At 57.3% G+C, this 23,456-nt stretch overlaps 1 protein-coding gene across 8 annotated transcripts in view; it reads right to left on the bottom strand.

Annotated features, from left to right (window-relative positions):
• CNTFR (ciliary neurotrophic factor receptor) overlaps window positions 1–23,456 on the bottom strand; it is a 446,573-nt gene that overhangs the window by 6,380 nt on the left and 416,737 nt on the right. For all 8 annotated transcript variants that reach the window (XM_038402722.2, XM_038402719.2, XM_038402720.2 and 5 more), the window contains one exon: window positions 4,722–4,902. In XM_038402722.2, coding sequence (XP_038258650.1) covers window positions 4,722–4,902 — 181 coding nt within the window. The remainder of the gene's footprint in view (window positions 1–4,721; window positions 4,903–23,456) is intronic.

Here is a 23,456-nt window from a genome sequence, read left to right as displayed (position 1 = left end):
GACATCACCAGAGCGATGGGGGCAAGTTTCATGACATCATCAGACGCACTGTGCAGGAGGTCGGACTAGATGATCAGAATGGTCCCTTCTGACCTTAGTATCTATGAATCTATGAATCTATGAATCTATGTCAGACTTCATGGTGTCATCATGGCTGTGATGCAAGGTCTCTGACATCACCCTCACAGCACGTCACGTGCCTTGAGATGCCCTTAGCATCAGCGAGGCCTGTCAGGAGCCTTATGACATCATGAGCACAGCAAGTCACAAGTTTCATGACCTCATCAGCCTGCGCCCCCGGAGCAGCTACAGCATACTGTATCCAGGCATACAGCCCCCCCCTCCCACCCCCCAGCCTTGCACTTGCAGGTCAGTCCTCCAAGGAGGTCAGACATTCCCATATTCCCCCCAAGAGCAAGTCCTGAGGGGCCCTAACCCGGAATTCCCTCTGGCCCTTCTGGGGCCCCCATAGTGGAATCACTATTCCAAGTGGAATCACCCCCACTTTCCTAGCAGAAAACAGCTGCTCATGCTGTGCTTTTAGATCTAATTGGTGCCACCGGGCAGGAGCCAAGGGCCAGCAGAGTCAGTCCAACAGCTGGAGAGTAGGCCAGGGGGAACCAGGCCACTAGTCACATGCTGACCGGAAGTGTCACGGGGGGCCACGGGCCAATCTTGGCAGGGTGGGGGGAGGATCTCAGCAGGTGCTTAGCCAAACCTCTCCAAGGTGTCCAGGAGACAGAGAAAGGGAGGAGCAGAGGCTAATTCAGAGGGGTCCAGTGCAGCTCAGCTATTTCAGAGCGATTGTCATTGTGTGTGCATCAAAAGGTGTGCAAAGGGGGGTGCATGTGAGAACTCTGTGTGTGTGCATGCAAGTCATGCATGTGCATTCAAGTTAGTGTGTGCCTGCATAGGAAGAGGTGAGTGTGAGTCAACCTGCAGCAACACTTGTATAGTTTGTCACGCTCACAAAGGATTAGTTAACTGAACTGGAGAAAACCAGGCGTGTGTGTGTATTCATGTGAGCGTTCACACGCCCCAGTGAGTGTCTGTGAGCGAGTATAGCTGTGTGTGTAAACGGGTGAAAGCCTGCATGTTTGTAAGCATTTGGGTGTATGTTTGTGTGATGTTGGGGTGTGTGTGTCTGTATGTGTGTTACTTTGCAGGGCTTTGTGTATGCGTCCAAGGCAGCACGTGTCTGACCGGCTGCAAACTCCTGGCTTTGTCTGATAAGCTTCATGCAGCAGAGTCCTGGCAGGTGCCACAGCCTCCAGAGGGCAAATCTCAGTGTATCTTCCGTCAGCCTGTGAGCAAGCAGCCTGGACTTCTTCCTCCGGACTGCAGCATCGAGTTCCTCCCTGCTCGCCTGCATGCCCCATGCGGGCGAGGCTCCTTTGACTCACACAGCTAACAGCCCAAGATTTGCACACACACACACACACACACACACAGAGTGTCAGCAGTGCCAAGGCCTTGCACACCCACAGCCGGTAGTGGCGAAGATTTGCGCAGCACTGAGAATTTGGACGCTGTCCCAGTTCTCTGTGAGAAGCAGTGATTTGTTTGCTCTGGGGATGTGGATTGCCCAACCTCCTGGCAGTCAGTGCCAGTTGGGGGAACCAAGCCGGGGTCCGCTCCAGTCCTTCTGGGAAACTGAAGGCCGACGTCGTGAATTTGGATGCGGTCCCAGCTCTTTCCTAGAAACAGGGGCTTGTTAACTTTGTGCCTTTTCTTTCTAATTGGCGTGGCTCCGAGCCATTGTGCAGGGTCAGGGGGCTGGGGGGCAGCACTCCACTGAATAATAACCTTCCTACGAAACCTTAGCGCTTCTTCACAAGCTGGAGGCCAGAGCTAGGAGGAGTTGAGTCAGCAGAGGCCGGGCCACCATCTGACATGCTGGCTGAAATGCTGTAACACAGCTGGGGGGAGTGCGCCCGCCGTGGAGATGGTACATGGCCCTGTCACGGTGGAGGCCAAAACCTAGCTGGCTCTTAGCCAAACCTCTCGAAGGTGTCAGGGCAAGAGACAGAAGCAGAGGCTAATTCCGAGGGAGCCTGTTGGGCTCCGTCGTTTCCGAGCAGCATGTGTGTGGATTTGTGGACAGGTGTTTTGTGCGTGTATGAGCGTACAGGACATTTGCACGTGTGTGTTGTGTGTCAAGGAGAGAGAGAAGCATGGGCTAGTGCTTAGCCCAGGGACTGGAGAAGTCTGAATCCCAGCTCGGAAGCTGCGTCACTCTGGCCAGGGGTGAGTTGCTGAGGTACAGCTGGCAAAGATCTCTACTAGTTTGGGGGGCCCAGCCTGGGAGGCTGGAAATGCTGCTAGCTGGGCACCCACATCTAACTGGCTCTTTGAAACCTTGGGCTTTAATCTTTCAGTGCCTCAGTTTACCCATCTGTCCAATGGGGAAGGGGGGAGGCGCTCTTAAGGTTAATTAGCCCATTTGTAGGTGTGTGTGACCGGAGATGGACAGAATGCAACAGCTTGAGGTGGAGGGAGGAGGTATCTGGCCCGAGCCACGGCCTGGGACAGGCTGGAGGTAGCCCCGTCAGATGCACTGACAACACCAAGGGGCTTGGGTCTTGTCTCGTGTTTCGTTCCTCCCCATTCTCTGGCAGGAATCCCAGTGTCACAGCTGGGCAGAGCCATTGCGGACAGCATAGGCGTTATTGGCCCATACCTAGGGCCCCAGCCCCTGGAGGCACGTGATGAATCCGAATCTCAGCTGCCATTTAAAATAAAAACAACGAGGAGTCCGTGTGACACCTTAGAGACTAACACATTTAATTGGGCATAAGCTTTCGTGGGCTAAAACCCACTTCATGAGATGCATGGAGTGGAAAATACAGTAAGCAGTATATATATCACAGCACATGAAAAGATGGGAGTTGTCTTACCAAGTGAGGGGAGGAGGGGGTCAGTGCTAATTAGGCCAATTCAATTAAGGTGGAAGTGGCCTATTCTCAATAGTTGACAAGAAGGGGTGAATATCAAGAGAGGGAAAATTACTTTTTGTAGTGACCCAGCCACTCCCAGTCTTTATTCAAGCCTAATTTGATGGTGTCCAGTTTGCAAATTAATTCTAGTTCCGCAGTTTCTCTTTGGAGTCTGTTTTGAAGTTTTTTTTTGTTGAAGAATCACCACTTTTAAGTCTGTTATTGAGTGCCCAGGGAGATTGAAGTGCTCTCCTACTGGTTTTTGAATGTTACACTTCTTGATGTCTGTCTCCCAAGATCTGTGAGAGTGAGGGAGCGTCCTTCAGGATAGGTTGTAGATCCTTGATGATGTGCTGGAGAGGTTTTAGTTAACAGAACGCCACTAGCCGTCACCTACAGCCCCCAACTAAAACCTTTCTAGCACATCATCAAGGATCTACAATGTATCCTGAAGGACGGTCCCTCACTCTCACAGACCTTGGGAGACAGGCCAGTCCTCGCTTACAGACAGCCCCCCCAACCTGAAGCAAATACTCACCAGCAACTACACACCACACAACAGAACCATAACCAAGGAACCAATACCTGCAACAAACCACAGTGACAACTCTGTCTGCATATTTATTCATGGGACACCATCATAGGACCCAACCACATCAGAAACACGATCAAGGGCTCATCCCCCTGCTTATCTACCAATGTGATATATGCCATCACGTGCCAGCAATGCCCCTCCACCACGTACATTGGCCAAACCAGACAGTCTCTACGCAAAAGAATAAATGGACACAAATCAGATGTCAGGAATCATAGCATTCAAAAACCAGTAGGAGAACACTTCAATCTCCCTGGACACTCAATAACAGACTTAAAAGTGGCAATTTGATTGCATTGCCCTCGTTAACACTACAAAAGTAATTTTCCCTCTCTTGATATTCACCCCTTCTTGTCAACTGTTGAGAATAGACCACTTCCACATTAATTGAATTGGCCTAATTAGCACTGACCCCACACTTAGTAAGACAACTCCCATCTTTTCATGTGCTGTATATATATACTGCTTACTGTATTTTTCACTCCATGCATCTGATGAAGTGGCTTATAGCCCACAAAAGCTTATGCCCAAATACATTTGTTAGTCTCTAAGGTGCCACAAAGACTCCTCGTTGTTTTTGCTGAAACAGACTAACATGGCTACCACTCTGAAACCCATTTAAAAGTAATGTGTTTCTGTCCTTCATGGATGCAGAGAAAAGCTTGAAAATGTGCCCTAAGTTAACTGATGCCTACCTGAGTATGCAGAGAGCCTGAAACAATAGCTCCAGGAGCTGGGGACTGCCCCCTGCATCTGGATCCTGAAACCTGCTGCCACCAGAAGGGCAGGGCCCCAGGGTCCTTGGGTTGCTTTCACTCAGTCTCATGAGTGCCAGTGCTCCTGGCCTCCAGCTGTCTCAGGATGCAGTGCGCCAGCTTGACAGGGTGAGGTCTAGTGGGTTAGAGACTGGAAAGACGGACTCTTGGTTCTATACCTGGCACTGGGAAGATAGTGAGGTCTAGTGGTCAAAGCAGGGGGCTGGGAGCCAGGACTCCTGGGTTCTCTTCCTGACTCTGCTACTTGTGGTGTGAACTTGGGCAACCCCCTTCCCCCCCTTCATGGGGCCTGACTCCCTGCCTCCCACCAGCTGTGCAGCAGCGGTGACGTCAAGCCCTTGGCAGGAGCGGGATCAAACCCCCGGGCCCTGCTGCACCATCCCGGCTGGGCCCCCTGCTGCCTGGCACCCTCACCTGCCATCTGGGCTTCCGTGGTGAGGTGCTTGGGCTCCTCCGTCCAGGGCGTGGCATGCACAGCGACGCTCCAGTCGCTCCACGTGCCGATGTCGTTGTCCTTGGCGGCCACCTGGATGATGTACTCCTTGCCGGCGTAGGCGTCGGTGATGGTGTGGGACGTCCCATCAGACAGCTCCACCTGCATGGGGAGAGGGGAGGGGGCGGTCACTGGGGTGCGGCCGCGACCCTAGGGGAAAGCCTGTGGAGAGACGCTAGAGGGGACCGGGAGGCTTGGGCAGAGCCTCTCCTTGGGTGTGGACAGGGAGCTAGGGACATGGGCGGGAGGGTGGAGCACCATGGAGCAGAGCAACTGACACCTCCTGCCATGGCCATGGCTCCAGCAGGAGGGGCCTGGGCCACATTCCCATTACACAGCGACATGAATACTACAAGAAAAGGAGGACTTGTGGCACCTTAGAGACTAACAAATTTATTTGAGCATAAGCTTTCGTGAGCTACAGCTCACTTCATCGGATGCTTTTGGTGGAAAATACAGAGGGGAGATTGATATACACACACAGAGAACATGAAACAATGGGTTTATCATACACACTGTAAGGAGAGTGATCACTTAAGATGAGCCATCACCAGCAGCAGGGGGGGGGAAGGAGGAAAACCTTTTATGATAATCAAGGTGGGCCATTTCCAGCAGTTAACAAGAACGTCTGAGGAACAGTGGGGGGTGGGGTGGGGGGGAGAAATAACATGGGGAAATAGTTTTACTTTGTGTAATGACTCATCCATTCCCAGTCTCTATTCAAGCCTAAGTTAATTGTATCCAGTTTGCAAATTAATTCCAATTCACAGTCTCTCGTTGGAGTCTGTTTTTGAAGCTTTTTTGTTGAAGGATAGCCACTCTCAGGTCTGTGATCGAGTGACCGGAGAGATTGAAGTGTTCTCCAACTGGTTTTTGAATGTTATAATTCTTGACGTCTGATTTGTGTCCATTCATTCTTTTACGTAGAGACTGTCCAGTTTGGCCAATGTACATGGCAGAGGGGCATTGCTGGCACATGATGGCATATATCACATTGGTAGATGCGCAGGTGAACGAGCCTCTGATAGTGTGGCTGATGTGATTAGGCCCTATGATGGTGTCCCCTGAATAGATATGTGGACAGAGTTGGCAACGGGCTTTGTTGCAAGGATAGGTTCCTGGGTTAGTGGTTCTGTTCCTCAGACAGGGATGGGGGAATGGAGTGGGAGGGGATGGGGTTATGGGGGATTGGCGGGGGAGGGGATGGGGCACAGGGTGGGGGAATGGCAGGAGAGGGGATGGGGCATGGGTGGGGGAATGGAGGGGGAGGGAGGATGGGGCAAAGGGATGGGGAGATGGAGGAATGGAGGGGGATGGGGGATGGGACACAGGGATGGGGGAATGGAGTGGGAGGGGATGGGGTTATGGGGGAATGGCGCGGGAGGGGATGGGGCACAGGGTGGGGGAATGGCAGGAGAGGGGATGGGGCACGGGTGGGGGAATGGAGGGGGAGGGGGATGGGGCACAGGGATGGGGAGACAGAAGAATGGAGGGGGAGGGGATGGGGCACAGGGATGGGGGAATGGAGTGGGAGGGGATGGGGTTATGGGGGAATGGTGGGGGAGGGGACGGGGCACAGGGTGGGGGAATGGGGCGATGGGGGAATGGCGGGGGAGAGGATGGGGCACATAGTGGGGGAATGGAGAGGGGATGGGGTGATAGGGGAATGGAGGGGGAGGGGATGGGGAGACAGAGGAATGGCGGGGGAGGGGAGACAGGGAACTGGAGCCGAGAGCGTGAGAGGAGGGGGCACGGGGAGGAATCGTAGCTCAGCAGGGCATGGGGGGTCGTCATGGCCGCCTGTCTGTCAGGGGCCAAGGGCTGGGCCAGGGTGGTGGCGCCAGTTCTGAGCAGCAGCAGACCGTGCGCCAGGCGCTGCACAGCAGGAGCAGGGGGACGGCCGACCTCCAGCCCCGAGGCTGGTCACAGCGTCCCTGACACCTGCCGGGCGGCTCCTCTCTGCCGGGGATGGGGTGGGGGGCCAAGGCAGGGCTGGAGCCAGCCGCGTCCTCTGCCCTCCCCCTGAGCCCCGCGCAGGAGGGTCCGTCATTCCCAGTCGGGCTGGGCCCAGGATGCATCAGCGCCGTGGCGGCTTAGCTCCTGCCGCCGGGTCCCCCCCACCGGAGCGCGGCCCGGCGGACCGGCCGAAGCAGCAGGCCGGCCAGCCTGCCCTGGCAGTGCCCATGAGCGCCAGAGCCAGCGAGCCGGGGAGACCTGGCTAGAGAGAGACCCGGGAGGGACAGAGACAGATCGCAGCGCGGGGCAGGGCTCTACTGGCTGTCCCGCCGCCCCCGCTGGCAGCGCTCAGCCCGCAAGGCAGGGAGTGAGGGACCCTGGCCGTGCCCCGGGCACCGCCGGCCCTGCCTGCGGGGGACGCTGCGCAGGGGGCGCTGGCCGCGGAAGGCCGGGAGGCCAGGCCCAGCGTGGTACGGTCCCCACACCCGAGAGGCTGAGCCCCAGCCGAGCGCCGCCTGAGACCCAGATCCACAGCCCCTGCTGCCCCACTCACAGCCACGACGCCCAGAGGGCCCAGGTCCGCCCTAGGGCGTTCCTTACCCAAGGGTTTCTTTCCGGGGGAGGAGGGGTCTTTACACAGAAGAGGCACTTTGTGGCTTCTGGGCTGATGCAGGGAATGAGCCCTCCCACTGTCAGACGACAGAGACGACATGGCCTGTTTGTGAGGTTTCCTCCTAGCCACAAAGCCTGGAAACTCCATTGTCTTCAAATGAAAGCGGGGATTTTGGAGCACAGCTCTGGGGCGGGGAGGTGAACTCGTCAGCTGCAGTGGGACCAAATCCAGGGGGCTCTGCTCCGTCATAAGCAACCCTACCATAACACACCCCGTGCTCAGCCCCGCGCGAACGAGCGACCCTCCAGTCATGAGCAAGCCCGCAGCAACGAACGGTGGCTGGCGTGCCTAACCCGCCTACAGCAACATGAATGCCCAGCACTCCGGCGCATCTTACGACAACAAATCAGCGCGTGTCACTCAGCGCCCGCCGCTAACAAACCAGCCCGCACGTGAGAGGGCAGGAAAAGCTCTACCGGGGCAAGAGAGCCCTCAGGTTTAGGCTCTCGGGGGCTCAGCATAAAGTGGAAAGGAAACCGCTTCGTAAAGCGCTGGGGAGCTGTTGGTGCCAGGATGTCGGACAGACGGGATGGGGAAGGCAAGGCCTTCCATTGGCCCCACTTCTGTGGGAGAGGGACACGAAAACGCACGGCATTCCTGCTCGAGCGAAGGCCGGACAGACTGTGGAAAGGACCCCCCCGGCAGACTCCTGGAGACAGCCCCTCTCCAAGCCCCACTCAGGATTTCCGCTGCAAGCTCACGTCACACCGTACTCCAGGAGCTGGCTCCCTGGGGCTGCGGGAGGCACCGTGACCACCCCGCGTTACGGGAGGGTTGACCAGCCGCCGCGGCGTGCTTGACATGATGGGTTAACGCCGAGGCATTCTCCCTCGCGACCTCTGGGACTCTGGGCTTGAGTTTGACCTCAGCCACAAGTCAAATGGGCCAGTGGGTCTCTGCTCACCCCCCAGCCGGTGTCTGTCCACACAGGCTCCAGGTTTCTTCTTGCCCGGTGGGTGCTCTGCCCCCGAGGCCATACCCCCACCCCGCCCCTTCCCCCAAGGCCCCACCCTCGCCGCCTCTTCCCACCCCCTCCCCCCAGCGCCTCCTGCCCACCGCCACCTGATTGTGGGGTGGCTGGCGGGTGGTGAGCACCCACTATTGAGGGGATCAGCAGAACAGGGGGAGAGGGGGCTGCAGGGGGGAGGTTGGACTAGCAGGGGGGCTGCAAGTCAGCATGGAGGTGCATCGGTGCAGCTCTGGGCGGGGAGGCTACGACTGGAAAAGCAGTGGGGCTGCAGGTCAGGGCTAGGGGGCACTGACACGGGGAGTATGGGGGAAGCTGGAAGACAGAACTGAAGCATGCTGGGAGTGCTGCATGGGGACATACCTGCGCTGGGCCTTACTGACACGGGAGGGTCATGCCAGTTACACATACACCGTGTTTAACAACCAGCCCTCGCGCTGCGAAACCAAAGGGGCGAGGCTCATTATTCGGCACGGACAATGGCAAATAGTGAAGCCAGGGGACATCTCTCTCCCTCCTCCCACGGCACCTGAGAGCAGAGCAAGTGGGTTCCTCGGTGGCAGCTGGCTGAGAACCTGGGTGGTGCAAGAAGCGGGTTTGCTCGAGGCAAACGCTGGCTTGAAGGCCCATCTCCGGAGCACAGTCTATTGTACACGCAGCACAGTAAGAGCTCAGGCTGATCGACTCTTACAGGATCTCTTGGCTTTTGCCTTTGGGCACATGACATAGGGCATGTCGACACTACAATCTTCAGTCCACCTATGTACAGGGAGAAGCCGTCCGGGGCTTCTTACCTCCGGTGGGGAGATCCATGCCTAGAGTCCGGTTAGCTGCCGTGCTCCCAGCGGGGAGTTGGGACCCCAAGGGGCAGCAGCCCACACCAGGAGCCTGGGTGGCAGCACAGCTGGGGAGCCGGCTTTCTTGTCAATGTCACCGCTCCAGCTGCCTTATGTCGACCTAACTCTGTAGTGTAGACCAAGCCATTGACTGAATGCAGGAACAGAGTCAACTACATTTCCCTGAAGGCTAGCTCAGCACGCTGGATTTTGCAGGCTCGTATCTGAGATCTCCTCGGCTGAATTCTGCACTGGAGTTCGGGGCTGGTTCTCACTTCATCCGAATCCACTTGCTTGGCCCTACTTGATATGTCTTCAGTGCTGTGTATCCCAGATCCTCCCCAGGTGTGACCCGGCACCACGGCACTGAGTTCAATGGCGCGGTGTCAGTTTTTACCAGTTGAGGATCTGTCCCATTCCATTTAAAATAACACAGGGATATTATGACTTGCCATAAAGAAACAGATCAATGGTCCATCCAGCCTGATGCCCTGGCTCCCTGCAATGTTGGGTCAGGCCAATGGCCCATGGAGTCAGATGTCCCGTCTCTCTGGCACACCAGACCAAACACACCCTCCACTCCTCTCATGGCAGGTCCAGTGCCAGGCGTGTAGGAATTAAATCCCCTGCATGTGCCCACTCACCTCCCCACATGGCTCTTTCCTGGCCTTTGGATACAGGTCAGTATTACATGACGCGTGCAAAGTGTTTGATCAAACCTAGGGGCCATGCACTGATTCGCCTGATGTGCACGTCTGCATGTGTGGACACCATGTGACTTCCACGCGGGCAGAAGGAGCGAGGATGTGCACGGTTATCTTCCCACCTGCCTTCCATCACACCACATCATCTGGTGTCAGTCCCCGCGGCACCGCAGCCAGAAACCCACAGCCCATGGGCCCCCCTAGATGGGCGCTGTCGGACGGCAGTCATGTCTGTCACAGGAAACCTCCGGATTAACAGGATGATGGTACCCTCCTTTGAGCCCTGCGTTTAACCCACGTGCTGCCGCTGCCCGGTTCCCATCTGCGGCACGGCTCCACGTGCAACCGGCAAGACTCGCTCACGTCCCCTCCCTTCCTTCCTGGCCTGCGCTGACACAAGCCATCTTCTCTCCAGACACATGTGGATAATAAACATGCCTGAGCGGATGAAGGATTGCGAGGGGTCTGACGTGACCCATCTGCTTGGCTCGGGGGGAGGGGGGAAGTTGGCCTCTGCTCTCCATTCTGGAGCTCAGGAGGCCAATGGAGAACAGAGGCAGGAGGGATAGAACCAGAGCCGGGACACTGACCATGAAGCTCCTGTGTCCTCCCACCCCGCTCCCTGGCAGAGAGCACCGGCCAGATCTCAGCTCAGCCGTCAGAGGGGGAGAGGAAGACGCTCCCTTTGTGGCTGGGGGTGCTCAGCGTGAGCCCAAATCTGTGCAAGAGCAGAGGGAAAATTCAAGGGACATTATGTGCTGGTGCCCCAGGGGGGCAACTTGGATAGTGGGTGTGTGAGGTGGGAATCCGCCATGAATCTGGAAAGCCCGTCTGAGGCTGCTGATGAACTGATGGGATATTCTGAGACTTCAGCTGTTGTCTGGGGAGTAACAGTGAGTAATGTGAATGACCCAAGTTGTGGCAGAGTAACTCCATCAAACTCCCCAGGGCGCCGTCTGAACAAACAGCCGAGTTTTTAAAGAGCTAAATTCATCTACAGGAGCAAGGTGGAGCGGAAAAGTCCTGCCTCATTTTAGATCTCCACCCTCCCAGCACACTGCATAGCCGCACATTGAGCCAGTGAAAACGAGACAGACACATTACACCATTGCAACCAATTCCCGCTGGCCTGACACCCTCCCAAGGGCAAGGAAACCGTTATCCAGTATGTGCTGAGAGCTGATGACTCTTTCTGGGGGTGCACCCGGGAGGACGACTGACGGACCAAGGAGATGTGCCCACTGAGACAGCCGGCCCAGGAATAGCACAGTGCAAGGCTAGCAGTGCGCAAAGGGAGGCCCCCATGTGTATCTGTGCATGCCACACTACGCCTGGAGCAATCAGAAAGAGATGAGAGCCATGGAAGAAGGGGGGGGGGAGAAGAGCACCCATGGGTGGGGACTGGATGGGAGAGGAGTTAGGGAGACTGAAAGACACAAGGGTGCTAAAGGGGGAAACAAGGGAGAATAAGGCATTGAATTTGTTGGAGTTGTCTTGATGCTGACCTGGGTAAGGAGACCCATGGCTGGGCTGATGGAGAATGATGTCTCATTGTTGCAATGCAACCCAATGGAGATAATACAGAGACCTGGTACCCCAGAGACAGTGGTAGACAAAGAGCCAGAGGGTAGCATTGGGGGTGTATGAGTGCTGTGTGTGTACGGCTGTTGATGTATGGATGGCATTGTGTGCAAGTCAGAAGGAGTGTTGTGCAACAGACTGTGTGTGTGTGCACACGTGTTTTTAAGCGTGTATGTTCAGGGGTAAGAACATGTGTATACTGAAGCGGTGTGTTTGTGTGTGCCCACGTGCAATATTGTGTGCATGACTGACTGAGAAGGAGGGTCAGTGCACACACGTGTACATGAGTGTTAGTATGGATGGATGGAAGTTTGATGTGTGAAAGGTAATGGGTGAGTCTGAGAGAATGTGTGCGCTGTGGATGTTGTGTGCATGTGAGTGTGTACAAGAGTGTGGCAGCATGTGTATGTGGGTGTGTGGGCATGGGTGGTGTTTGGGTTTTTATAGGGATGTGTCAATGTGAGTGTATGTGCATGCATGGGATGTGTTGGTGTGAGTACAGGGCATGTGTGAATGGAAGCGAGTCAGTGTGTGCATAGGTGTGAGTGCAGGGTGTGTGTGTAGAAGTGAGTCAGTGTGTGCATGGGTGTGTGTGTGGAAGTGGGTCAGTGTGAGCGCATGGATATAAATACAGGGCATGTGTGTATGGAAGTGTCAGTGCATGTGTGTGAATGCTGGGCATTTATGTATGGAATTGTGTCAGTGCATGTGCATGGGTGTGAGTGCAGGGTTTGCATGTATGGAATTGTGTCAGTGCACGTGTGATGCAGAGAGAGTGACGGGTCCCCCTAGGGAGTGAACAGGAATTATTGATGGCATCTGATTTCCTCTGGGAAGCTGGAGAGTTCCCTCTCCCCTCTGGAAATAACAAAATCTGCCCCCCCCCGCCCATCAGCTCACCCTCCCCCGCCCCAGGCTTATGTAATCCTTTCGGGATGTAGCTTGGAGCCACGGCGGGAGTCCATGGTTCACAGCTGCGGTGCATTCTTGGGCCTCTCGCTCTGGGCCGCACATCCTGGGCTAATTCAACACCGACTTTCAAAGCCACGCACATGAGGGTATTAACACCCCCCACCCCGCCCCATGGAGGGGGAGCGGTCATAGGCTCACAGCCCCACTGTAAGGGCCCCGCTAACGCCCCCGTGTCAGCCTGGGGCCGTGGCTATTGTATGCCTGATCGACCCCAGCGTGGTCCCTGCTGCTGTGGATGGGGCCTGTGGATGTGGCTAGGTCCGGTCTACACGGCAAAATGCAACATCCCAGGCCAACTGCCTGCCGATCTCCACACCCACAGCCAAAGTGTTAAGCAGACAGACCCCATCCCCCCCCCCCCCCGGCATAGGGGCACGTGCTGCGTTTGGGGCTGGAGCCTCCGTTTCCATCTGTCAGCAGGATCCATTCCGGACCCAGTGGCAGGTTGCTGCCATCTCTGCTCGCTCCACTAGCTAGATAACCCGCCCCCCACATCAAACTCCTGCCAACATTAACTGATACTATAACCGATTCCCCCTCTCCCCCCGTGCCGCCAGACAGGAGGGAAGTCTGGGGCCCAACGCTAACAGCTGACAACGCTGATTGGGACCAAACCCCAATGCAATCCGCACAGCTGCTGCTCCGCCAACAACGCCCCCCACACCCACAGGACTCCAGCAATCACAGCTGCAGAGCAGAACTGGGCCCGTTCCCCCCGCTAACCAACACGCAGACAGGAATATTCCACTTCTGGGGCCACCTCAGCCGAAGCAGCAAATCAGCCCTCTGCCACAAAGCACCGGAGCAGAAACAATTCATTCGGTCTCTCTCGAAGGTACTTTGAGAGATTCCAAGGCCAGAAGGGACCGCTGTGATCATCTCCTCTGCCCTCCCGTAGAACGCAGGCCAGAGACCTGCCCCACACTAATCCCTAGAGCAGAGCTGTTAGCAAAACATCCCATCTTGAACTGAAAATTATCAGTGGTGGAGACTCCACCACGACCTTTGGGAACGTGTTCCACAGTTAATTGCTATCACTGTTAAAAATGTAGGCCTTATTTCCAGTCTGAATTTGTCTAGCTTCAATTTCCAGCCATTGGATCATGTTGGACCTGCCTCTGCTAGACTGAAGAGCCCATGATTAAATATTTGTGCTCCATGTGGGTACTTACAGATTGCAATCAAGTCACTCCGCACCCTTCTCTCTGTTAAGACTGAGCTCCGTGAGTCTATCATTGTAGACAGTCTAACACCTGTTTTCTAACCCTTTACTGCTTCTCATGGCTCTTCTCTGAACCTTCTGCAATTTATCAACATCCTTCTTGAACCGTGGGCACCAGACCTGGATTCCAGCAGCGGTCACATCAGTGCCAAAATAACTTCTGCTCCCACTGGAGATTCCCCTCTTGATGCATCATGGATTCACATTAGCCCTTTCAGCCACAGCATCGCTCTGGGAGCTCAGGTTCAGCTCATTACCCATCACGATCCCTATGCCCTTTTCGGTGTCACTGCTTCCCAGGGCAGAGTCCCCCACCGCGGAAGTGTGGCCTGAAGTCTTTGTTCCTAGACGCTCCCAGTACCCAACAAAATTACACACCCCTTCTACTGTCGGCTCTTTGGGGCTGGGACCACGTCTTTGTCCTGTGTTTGTACAGCAACAACGGGCTACGGGGCCAGGACTGGGGCTCCTCCTGCAACAGAAAGATGCCATGAACTTCCCAGCTGACCAGCCCTGCCCCAGACTGAAAGATGCTGAAGATGCCAGTGATACAAGTCCCGGGGAAGAACAAACCAAAAGCAGCGCCAAGCTAGCCTGCTGCGCAACCCTGCTCAGAACAATCGCGCCAGCCGGCGAGCGGCAGAGCCAGGGCACCTCGTCCCCAAGTACAGTCAGGGACCTGAAACCAGAGGTGGAAATTGGAGTCACCAAGCACCGTGCAGACGCAGAGACAAGACACTGTCTGGCCAACGTGACAGAGGCCAGCGTCCTCAGCTGGTGTGAACCGGCCCAGCCCTGCTCAGGAGCCAGCCTGTGGTTTTCGTGGCGCAGAGGCTGGGATCTGACACTTCTACACAGTCCCGTTGCTTGGTCTTCTGCTCTCAGTCTGCGACAGTCCTGGAGTGTGTGCATGTGAGCGTCGGGGGATGGCTGGCCTGGAACTGGGAGCTGTGATCCCTGCTCATTTGGGTGTGCCTATGCTCGCTCTGCTGGTGCCCCCAGACGGCGCTGTGTCTGCGGTGGCACGGACAGTGGCGCAGGTGAGGGGTGAGGTGGGTTTGCACCCATGTTGGTTAGCCCAAGAGGCCACTCATACAGCACTAGTGCAGGTGCACGTACGGGACCTGGGAACTGCCCCTCTCTGCCCAAATGTAGCCCTACCCTGCGTGAGACTGTCTGCGAGCAACTGTGCCTGTTTCTCCTTCCAGGGTTGTGTGAGACTCAGCTGTGCCTCCACTGGGAAGTATTCGTATGAGGGGTGTGTAGCTGTAGCACGTGTGTTTGTGATAGTTGGTGTAACATGGGTGTGATTATGTGCATTTGTGGTGCTGTGCTGTGGGTATCTGTGGTACTGTCCGCTGTTGTATATTTGTGGTGCTGTGTATTGGTGGTGCTGCACGCTGCTGTGTATCTATTGTGCTGCACAATGGTGTATATTTGTGGTGCTGTGTGTATTTATGGTACTGTGCACTGGTGTGTATTTGTGGTACTGTAATTGTGGTACTGCGCACTGGTGTGTATTTGTGGTGCTGTGTGTATTTGTGGTGCTGTGCACTGGTGTGTATTTGTGATGCTGTGTGTATTTTTGGTAGTACGCGCTGGTGTGTATTTGTGGTGCTGTGTGTATCTGTGGTGCTGTGCACTGGTGTATATTTGTGGTGCTGTGTGTATCTGTGGTACTGTGCGCTGGTGTGTATTTGTGGTGCTGTGTGTATTTGTGGTACTGCACGCTGGTGTGTATTTGTGGTGCTGTGTGTATTTGTGGTACTGCACGCTGGTGTGTATTTGTGGTGCTGTGCATTGATGTGTATTTGTGGTACTGTGTACTGGTGTGTATTTGTGGTGCTGTGTGTTTTTGTGGTACTGCATGCTGGTGTTTATTTGTGGTGCTGTGTATTTGTGGTGCTGTGCATTGGTGTGTATTTGTGGTACTGTGTACTGGTGTGTATTTGTGGTGCTGTGTGTATTTGTGGTACTGCACGCTGGTGTGTATCTGTGGTGCTGTGTGTATTTGTGGTGCTGTGCACTGTTTCATGTCGCCCATGCTGCCCCATGCAGCCTCCCCCTGCCACCCCCAGGCTGGTCCCGGGGAGGCTGGGTTCACCCTGGGACCCACAGGGCATCAGCCCCTTGGTTCTCCAGCAGGCCCTGGGATCTGCTGCAGTGGAGGGGAGGGAGCGGGGGGAAGATGGAGTCTGGAAGCTGAGATTTGTTTCTTACAGGGTTTCTTATTTACCGCATGAAAGTTGGCAACTGTGGTTCTAACCCAGAGTTTTCTCTCATGACCAAAACCAAAGCAGAATCCAGGTCCATGGAGGCGAGGGTTTCCGCTGGCATCGGCCCATCATACCGTGCGTGAGATTCCCAGCTGCATTCGTGAGATGGAGACAGGCTCCACGCATAGGAATGCACAACACCCAAGCATCTGGGGATGTGCAGCTGGGACCATGCATATGCCAGCCCTTGGTTCTCTCCAGACCAAGGAATGCCTTCAGCAGGCCGTGCAGCAACCCCCACACCTCCTGGAGCCAAAGGGCACCTGAGGGGCGCTCAGTGCCGTGCAGGATTTGTTCCTCGGTTGATGTGCTGTTAAACAAAAGAGGAAGGCTCCCCAGAATATCTCTATCCAGCCCTCCGCCCCTGTTCCGTGCCACGCCTTTGTCAAAACAGACCCCCACGCTGCATCACACGCTGCAGCATAATGAGGGTAAATTGTAATTGCAGTCATTACGCTTCCGCTCCCGCACATGCTCCCTCACTGCTCGGATGGAAAAAACATGGGCCTCGGCTTCTCTCCCAGGCCCTTCCCCCACCCCCGCAGAGTCTCCCCTGCCTTGGGGAGAAAGGAGAGCATGTCCGTCTGGCTTTGTGCTCACCTGGTGCAGAGACACCAGGCAGCGTCAGGAAGCAGGCCTGCTTCACACCAACCCGGAGTCTGCATGGGGCATTTTCAGCTACCTCGAGCCCTGCCTCTGTCCCAGGTGCCCGCTGCCCTATGCATGCTCCTGTGGGGCTGCGCTGCTCAGCAAACACCTGCTCTTCGTTGTGGGTCAGGGTTTCAAGCCCCCTGCCGTGGAGGTGGCACCGGACAGAGAGGCAAGCCGGTGATGGAGCATTTAAAGCCGCACTTCACAGTGTGTCCACTTGATGGCACCAAAGAATTTTTAAATACATTTGCCACTCACCAGTCACAATAACCCAAACTAACTGGGAGAGCCACCTGGTGCACGTCCTGGGGTCTCGGCAAGCACACAGATTCCCCTCGGCTGAGCCCCGAAGGGCAGCGGATGTGCTTGGAGGTAGAGAAAACACAGGACTTGGTTGCAATGACTATTTAGGGGATTCCTGACTGTGGCTGCTGGGCACAGACAGACCTTGGGGTTCCCTCGGGCGCCCTTAGTTCCCAGCCCCTGCTGTCTAGAGTCACCATGCAGGGGGTCGTGGCTGTCACCAAAACGACTGCTGAGTGCAGCCCAGTAGAGTTTCTACCCCAGCCAGAACTGGGGCACTGTGCTCAGTGAGGCAAGCGTGAAGCACAAGCTGCTGAGGACTGAAAAAGGGCAGGTGAGGCCACCAGGGGGTGCCAGCCAGGCCTATTCTTCCCCCGCCTCATCGGTATTTGCACGTTGGACTAGCTCTGCCAATCTCCATCTTCCATGTCTTTGCCATGGCAACAAACGTGAAGGTGGAACAATGGAGAGCCAATCAAAGCGCAGGCTGTGGAAAGCAGCTTGTGAGCCCCAGTGAACCCTTCTGGCTGCCCCCTGTGTCCCCTCTGAAGCCCGTTCCCATTGCACCTTTCCCTCCATGGGGTGCACAACCCCTAATTGCAAGCTGCCAAGGGGTAGGAAGAGCCCCGCAGAGCCGGCTTGTGCGTTCCCTGGGGAACCATGCTGGGCAGTGCCCTCAGACTGGGATGTGTTGGGAAGAAAAGAGATTTCTAGACTGACCATGCAGGGCTGAAACAGGCAGCCAACCCCCCAACCCCCAGGCACCTGGCTGACATTCCCTCAATACTAGCTGTGCCCACCTCTTATGCAGAGACCCAGAAAGAGGGAGCAGGGGGAGAGTGACGCTGAAGACAGCAATCCCTCCCTGTGCCCCAATCCCCAGCTTGATCCTCTGTCCTGCTACCACCTAGCTTCCTGCCCTCCACCTTATCCCACACCGTCACTGGTGACTGGCATCCCCCCCAGCTGCCAGACCCTTCCTCACCCCTTCAGGGATGATCCTCTCCTGCCCCAAACGCATACCCTTCCCAGTTGCCAAAGCCTCCCTCACCTCGTGTGTCCATTCCCCACGGCAGGGAGTCATACAAGTGGTCCTGGTTTCAAACACTGGGCCACCTTAATAAATTCAGGTGTTTTGTACCTCTCTGGTCTTTCCCCAAGCCCTGGTCAGTGCTTTCCAGGGAATGCCGCAGCCTAAAGCAAAGAGCCTGAGGGAAATGGAAGGCAGCACATTTAAAACTGAACAAAGGAACACGAAAGACATACCTAGCCGGTGAAACTCATTGCCACAAGATATCAGTGTGGCCAAGAGCTAATCAGGACCTATCCAGGAACAGGATATTTGCATGGATAACAAGAATATCCAGTGTTATAAGAAAAATAACCGAAGAAACCCTCCTTTTTCAGGGCAAACCTCTAAACATTGGCAGGAGTTTCCCCCGGGTTGAGGAGGTTAAGCCTATAACTCCTTACTGCAGGGCTCTTGCACCTGCCTCTGATGCAGCTGGTACTGGCCATTATGTCAGACAGAACGGCAGGCTAGATGGACCCCTGGGCTGATTCTGTCTGGCAATTCCTCTGTTCCCAGGATTAATGTCTACCAGATAAACAGAAACCAAGAATTACCAGGTCTTCAGTCACCCCAGACCAGAGCCATCCTGGGAACTTACGAGCTGCAGCGAATTGGGCACATGCATCATTTGGTTCCTGGTTCCAATCCCTGCCTGGCTGGGAGTCACTGAAAGCCATCCCCCATCCCCAGTGGTGCCCTGGCTCTCTTCTGCCAAAGCCATCCCCCACAGGAGGTTTTGTGGCCACAGGAGGTTTGGTGTCCACTAGCCTCATGTTGTTGGCATTGGCAGAAGAGAGCCAGGGCACCAAGTGGGCCAAAGAGACTGAATCTGTCCTCCCAGTTAAGAGAAGCTATGGGACAACGCTACCATCAGGGCAGTGCAGATGGAAAGGAGGCAAAGAAAGCAAACCCTCTCCTCTCAGATAACCCATCGTTAGTGAGATCTGCAGGGACGGGGCTTCTTGGCTGGCTTGGACGCCCTCTGTAGACAATGGCTCAAATTCTGCACTTGATGCACTAATGGTAATCCAGGGAAACTCCAGTAGAAAAAGACTGTATTTACACCAGGGTAACTAATGGGGCTCACTGGGAGTAGTGGGGTAAAGTGAGACCTGACCTGAACCTTCACCCAAAACTCCAGCCCAACCTGATGTGCAGACAAGGGTCCGCACTGCCTCGGTGCCCCACAGCGCTGGCTGGGCATGGAAAGGGATTCACACAAACACAGCGACCCAGGCCATCCGGATGGCATTGCTGAGCTGGAACACCAGAAACAGGTCGAGGAACCCAGAGGGTTTGGGGGAACAGCCAAGGGTGGCAGGCCATGGAAGAGTGGCTGGGCCTGAATAGCTGGAGAGTGGAATAGACGCTCCATAGGAAGTGGCAGAGCGCTCGTGACTGCAGTGATTTTGGGGCAGCTTAGCTCAGCTGTTAGTGTGATGGGTGCAGGGCACAGTTTTGCCGCATCCAGGGCTCTGGCCGGCCAGCCCGAGCAGTCTCCAGACCCTGGATTCGGTTTTGCACCGATAAGGCAGAGAGCACACAGAGAGCTGGGGAAGGGCTCCGACCCGACAGACAGACAGATCGGTGCGGGAGGAGGGGCAGAGAGGCAGCATCAAAGAGAGAGAAATTCCTTAATCCGCATCCCTGCCCTACGGGGACAAAAGTTGGCGAAAGCTGCGAATGGTAATTTTTTTGGCGGAGGGGCTGCGTTTCGCAGCCTGCTTTGTGCACCTGCCAAAAGTCACTCGGGCTGGCTGCAAAGCAGGGCGGAGATTAATGAAGGCTCAATAGCCAGTGCAATGCAGGGCGATTAGCAGTGCAAAAAAAAAAAAAAAAATCCTGACTCCTTGAAGCCAGTTAGTCAGCTGTCCACGCTGACAGCTCGTGCAAGAAATCTCAGCCATTCTTCCACTGTCTGTCCTGCCCCACCTCCACCGCCCAGCTCTCCGAGAGACAACGTCCTCCCCTTTGAGTTTCCTCATCCCCCCGACGAGTGCTTTTCCACCACTGCCTCCACCTGCTAACAGAGCGGGGCCAACTGGCTTTAGAACGGGGCCCAAGTCCTCAGCACAGGGATGCCCCCCCAACCAGGAGCAGGGAGGGAGATGCGGGGCTCAGGGACTCCCATGGCATTAGATAGCGGTGGGTCCTCAGAGCCCTATGTCCCGATGTCCGTGCTAAGCACCGAGGGAAATGGCAGATCCGTGCGTGGAAGGGAGGTGACTGTCGGTCTAGGCAGAGCGATATCCCCTGCTAACGAGGGCTGGCTGAGCGCTGCCTTCCAGGGGCTGCCTCCATCCCTTCTTAATAAACTCCTGCCCCTAGGATGCAAGCCAAGCCTGGAGGCCGTCTCGTCAGCTCCGAGGCAGTGTGCACAGTGGAGAGGTGGGACTCACGCAGGGTCACCGAGCAGCTCTGCCAGGCTGTGGGGCGGCGGATTGCAATGAGCAAGGGGCACCAGCCGGGGGCGCCAGGTGACCCGGGGGCACAGCGTACATGCGGCAGGGAGACAATGGTGCAGGATGTGGCGGGCTGGGCAGCACAAGGCCACAATGGGGCAGGGGAGGGGTGGGGAAGTGCCTGGTCTGCAGCAGAGCCTAACAGAGTGGGGCAGGATCTTGACAACTCCTGCCCCCAGGGCCCCTTCCAGTTGGGACCAGACCTTTCTTCTCCCCCACCCCCCAGCCCCTGCACTGCCCCTCCAGGCCTACAACACAGGCCTCCCTGGAGCATGGAGCAGAGCCCAGGGGAGGAGGGGCTAGGAAGACACGATGACCCATTGGGTGACCCTGGTCAAGTCCCTTCCTCTCTCTGTGTCTCTGTAAAATGGGGACAATGGCAGCGATCCCCACCCCCAGAAGCTGAGGGGAGGATGGAGGACTGGACGCAGGCAGGGGGACGTGCCCAAGTCCCATTGCTGCTCAGCTTTCGCTCCTTGTTGGTGCCAATGTCACGCTGACTGGACATTTGGGGTTTGCCCCCCAGCGCAGATTCCAGCTATATCCCCCCCCCAGCCGCGGGTACATCACCCGCTGGTACCGAGAATCAGGGACACCAGCTTGTATAGGAACAGGAGCAACCCAAACCTTGGCCCATGATGCCAACTGAGCCCCCAACCTGTGGGGCACTCTCTAGCCGGAGCTCATGGCTGGGTTCCAGCCGGCACTTGGACGCTGGGCTATAGATAGATCATTAGCTCCACCTGAGTTGTTAGGTGTCAGGGCTAACACCAGGGCAGTAGCAGATGGCTGGTGTGGGGTGTGACCCAGCAACTTCAGGAACAGCACCGAGGGGTACTGGCAGAGCTCTGTGTGTGGGGAGCCCAGGGCTGGGATAGCAGGGGGTGTGGGTCGGGACTGGGGGGCACTGGCAGAGCAGGGGGAGGGGAGGAGCCCAGGGCTGGGATAGCAGGGGGTGTGGGTCGGGCCTGGGGGGCGCTGGCAGAGCAGGGGGAGGGGAGGAGCCCAGGGCTGGGATAGCAGGGGGTGTGGGTCGGGCCTGGGGGGCGCTGGCAGAGCGGGGGGAGGGGAGGAGCCCAGGGCTGGGATAGCAGAGGGTGTGGGTCGGGCCTGGGGGGCGCTGGCAGAATGGGGGGAGGGGAGGAGCCCAGGGCTGGGATAGCAGAGGGTGTGGGTCGGGCCTGGGGGGCACTGGCAGAGCGGGGGGAGGGGAGGAGCCCAGGGCTGGGATAGCAGGGGGTGTGGGTCGGGACTGGGGGGCGCTGGCAGAGCAGGGGGAGGGGAGGAGCCCAGGGCTGGGATAGCAGAGGGTGTGGGTCGGGACTGGGGGGCACTGGCAGAGCAGGGGGAGGGGAGGAGCCCAGGGCTGGGATAACAGGGGGTGTGGGTCGGGACTGGGGGGCACTGGCAGAGCAGGGGGAGGGGAGGAGCCCAGGGCTGGGATAGCAGGGGGTGTGGGTCGGGACTGGGGGGCACTGGCAGAGCAGGGGGGAGGGGAGGAGCCCAGAGCTGGGATAGCAGGGGGTGTGGGTCGGGACTGGGGGGCACTGGCAGAGCAGGGGGAGGGGAGGAGCCCAGGGCTGGGATAGCAGGGGGTGTGGGTCAGGACTGGGGGGGGCGCTGGCAGAGCTGGGGGAGGGGAGGAGCCCAGAGCTGGGATAGCAGGGGGTGTGGGTCGGGACTGGGGGGCGCTGGCAGAGCTGGGGGAGGGGAGGAGCCCAGGGCTGGGATAGCAGGGGGTGTGGGTCGGGACTGGGGGGCGCTGGCAGAGCAGGGGGAGGGGAGGAGCCCAGGGCTGGGATAGCAGGGGGTGTGGGTCGGGACTGGGGGGCGCTGGCAGAGCGGGGGGAGGGGAGGAGCCCAGGGCTGGGATAGCAGGGGGTGTGGGTCGGGACTGGGGGGCACTGGCAGAGCAGGGGGAGGGGAGGAGCCCAGGGCTGGGATAGCAGGGGGTGTGGGTCAGGACTGGGGGGGGCGCTGGCAGAGCTGGGGGAGGGGAGGAGCCCAGAGCTGGGATAGCAGGGGGTGTGGGTCGGGACTGGGGGCGCTGGCAGAGCTGGGGGAGGGGAGGAGCCCAGGGCTGGGATAGCAGGGGGTGTGGGTCGGGACTGGGGGGCGCTGGCAGAGCAGGGGGAGGGGAGGAGCCCAGGGCTGGGATAGCAGGGGGTGTGGGTCGGGACTGGGGGGCGCTGGCAGAGCGGGGGGAGGGGAGGAGCCCAGGGCTGGGATAGCAGGGGGTGTGGGTCGGGACTGGGGGGCGCTGGCAGAGCGGGGGGAGGGGAGGAGCCCAGGGCTGGGATAGCAGGGGGTGTGGGTCGGGCCTGGGGGCCGCTGGCAGAGCTGGGGGAGGGGAGGAGCCCAGGGCTGGAATAGCAGGGGGTGTGGGTCAGGACTGGCCCCCCGGGGTCAAAAGCCGGGGCGAAACCTGCCTGCGTTCCTGGTGCAGTCTGGCAGGTAGGCGGGTGAGCTGCAGCCAGGCCTGAGGTCCTTCGAAGGGATGTGAACAATCCCCCACAGCGCGGGGGCGGGGGCTGTTTGAAAGGGGAAGACTTGACTGTCTCGAACCTCTGCATCCCACATGAAAATGTGTTAGCCAGCTCCGCGCCTGCTGGGTTCTGCTTTCCATTCCTCGACACCTCCCCACCCTCCTCCCTCCCTCCTGCCAACACACAAGCTCGCAGCCTGCAGCCCGACAGGAAAGGGGGTGTCTCTCTGCATCCCAGTGCACTGAGCCGTGCACGGCCCGCAGGGAGCAGAGCTTCCCCCTGCCCCAGTGGGGGGCACCGCCGAGCCAGACGCAGGTCGGATGCAGTGAGAGCTGGCTGAGGCGACCCGAGGTCATCCATTCCCTCTTATATCCCCTTTGTTGCATTTGCCCCATCGCCTCCCCATCCCAGACGGGGCCATGGCTGAGATGTTGCCTCCCCAGCGCCTTCTCCCCTCCTTCTCCGGGGTGAACACATAGGCGTAGTTTGACTGGC

This window comes from Dermochelys coriacea, chromosome 5 (assembly GCF_009764565.3).
Source record: "Dermochelys coriacea isolate rDerCor1 chromosome 5, rDerCor1.pri.v4, whole genome shotgun sequence".
NCBI lineage: Eukaryota > Metazoa > Chordata > Testudines > Dermochelyidae > Dermochelys > Dermochelys coriacea.
Note: the sequence above shows the minus strand (reverse complement) of the source record. Positions and strands in the feature narration are given on the sequence as shown.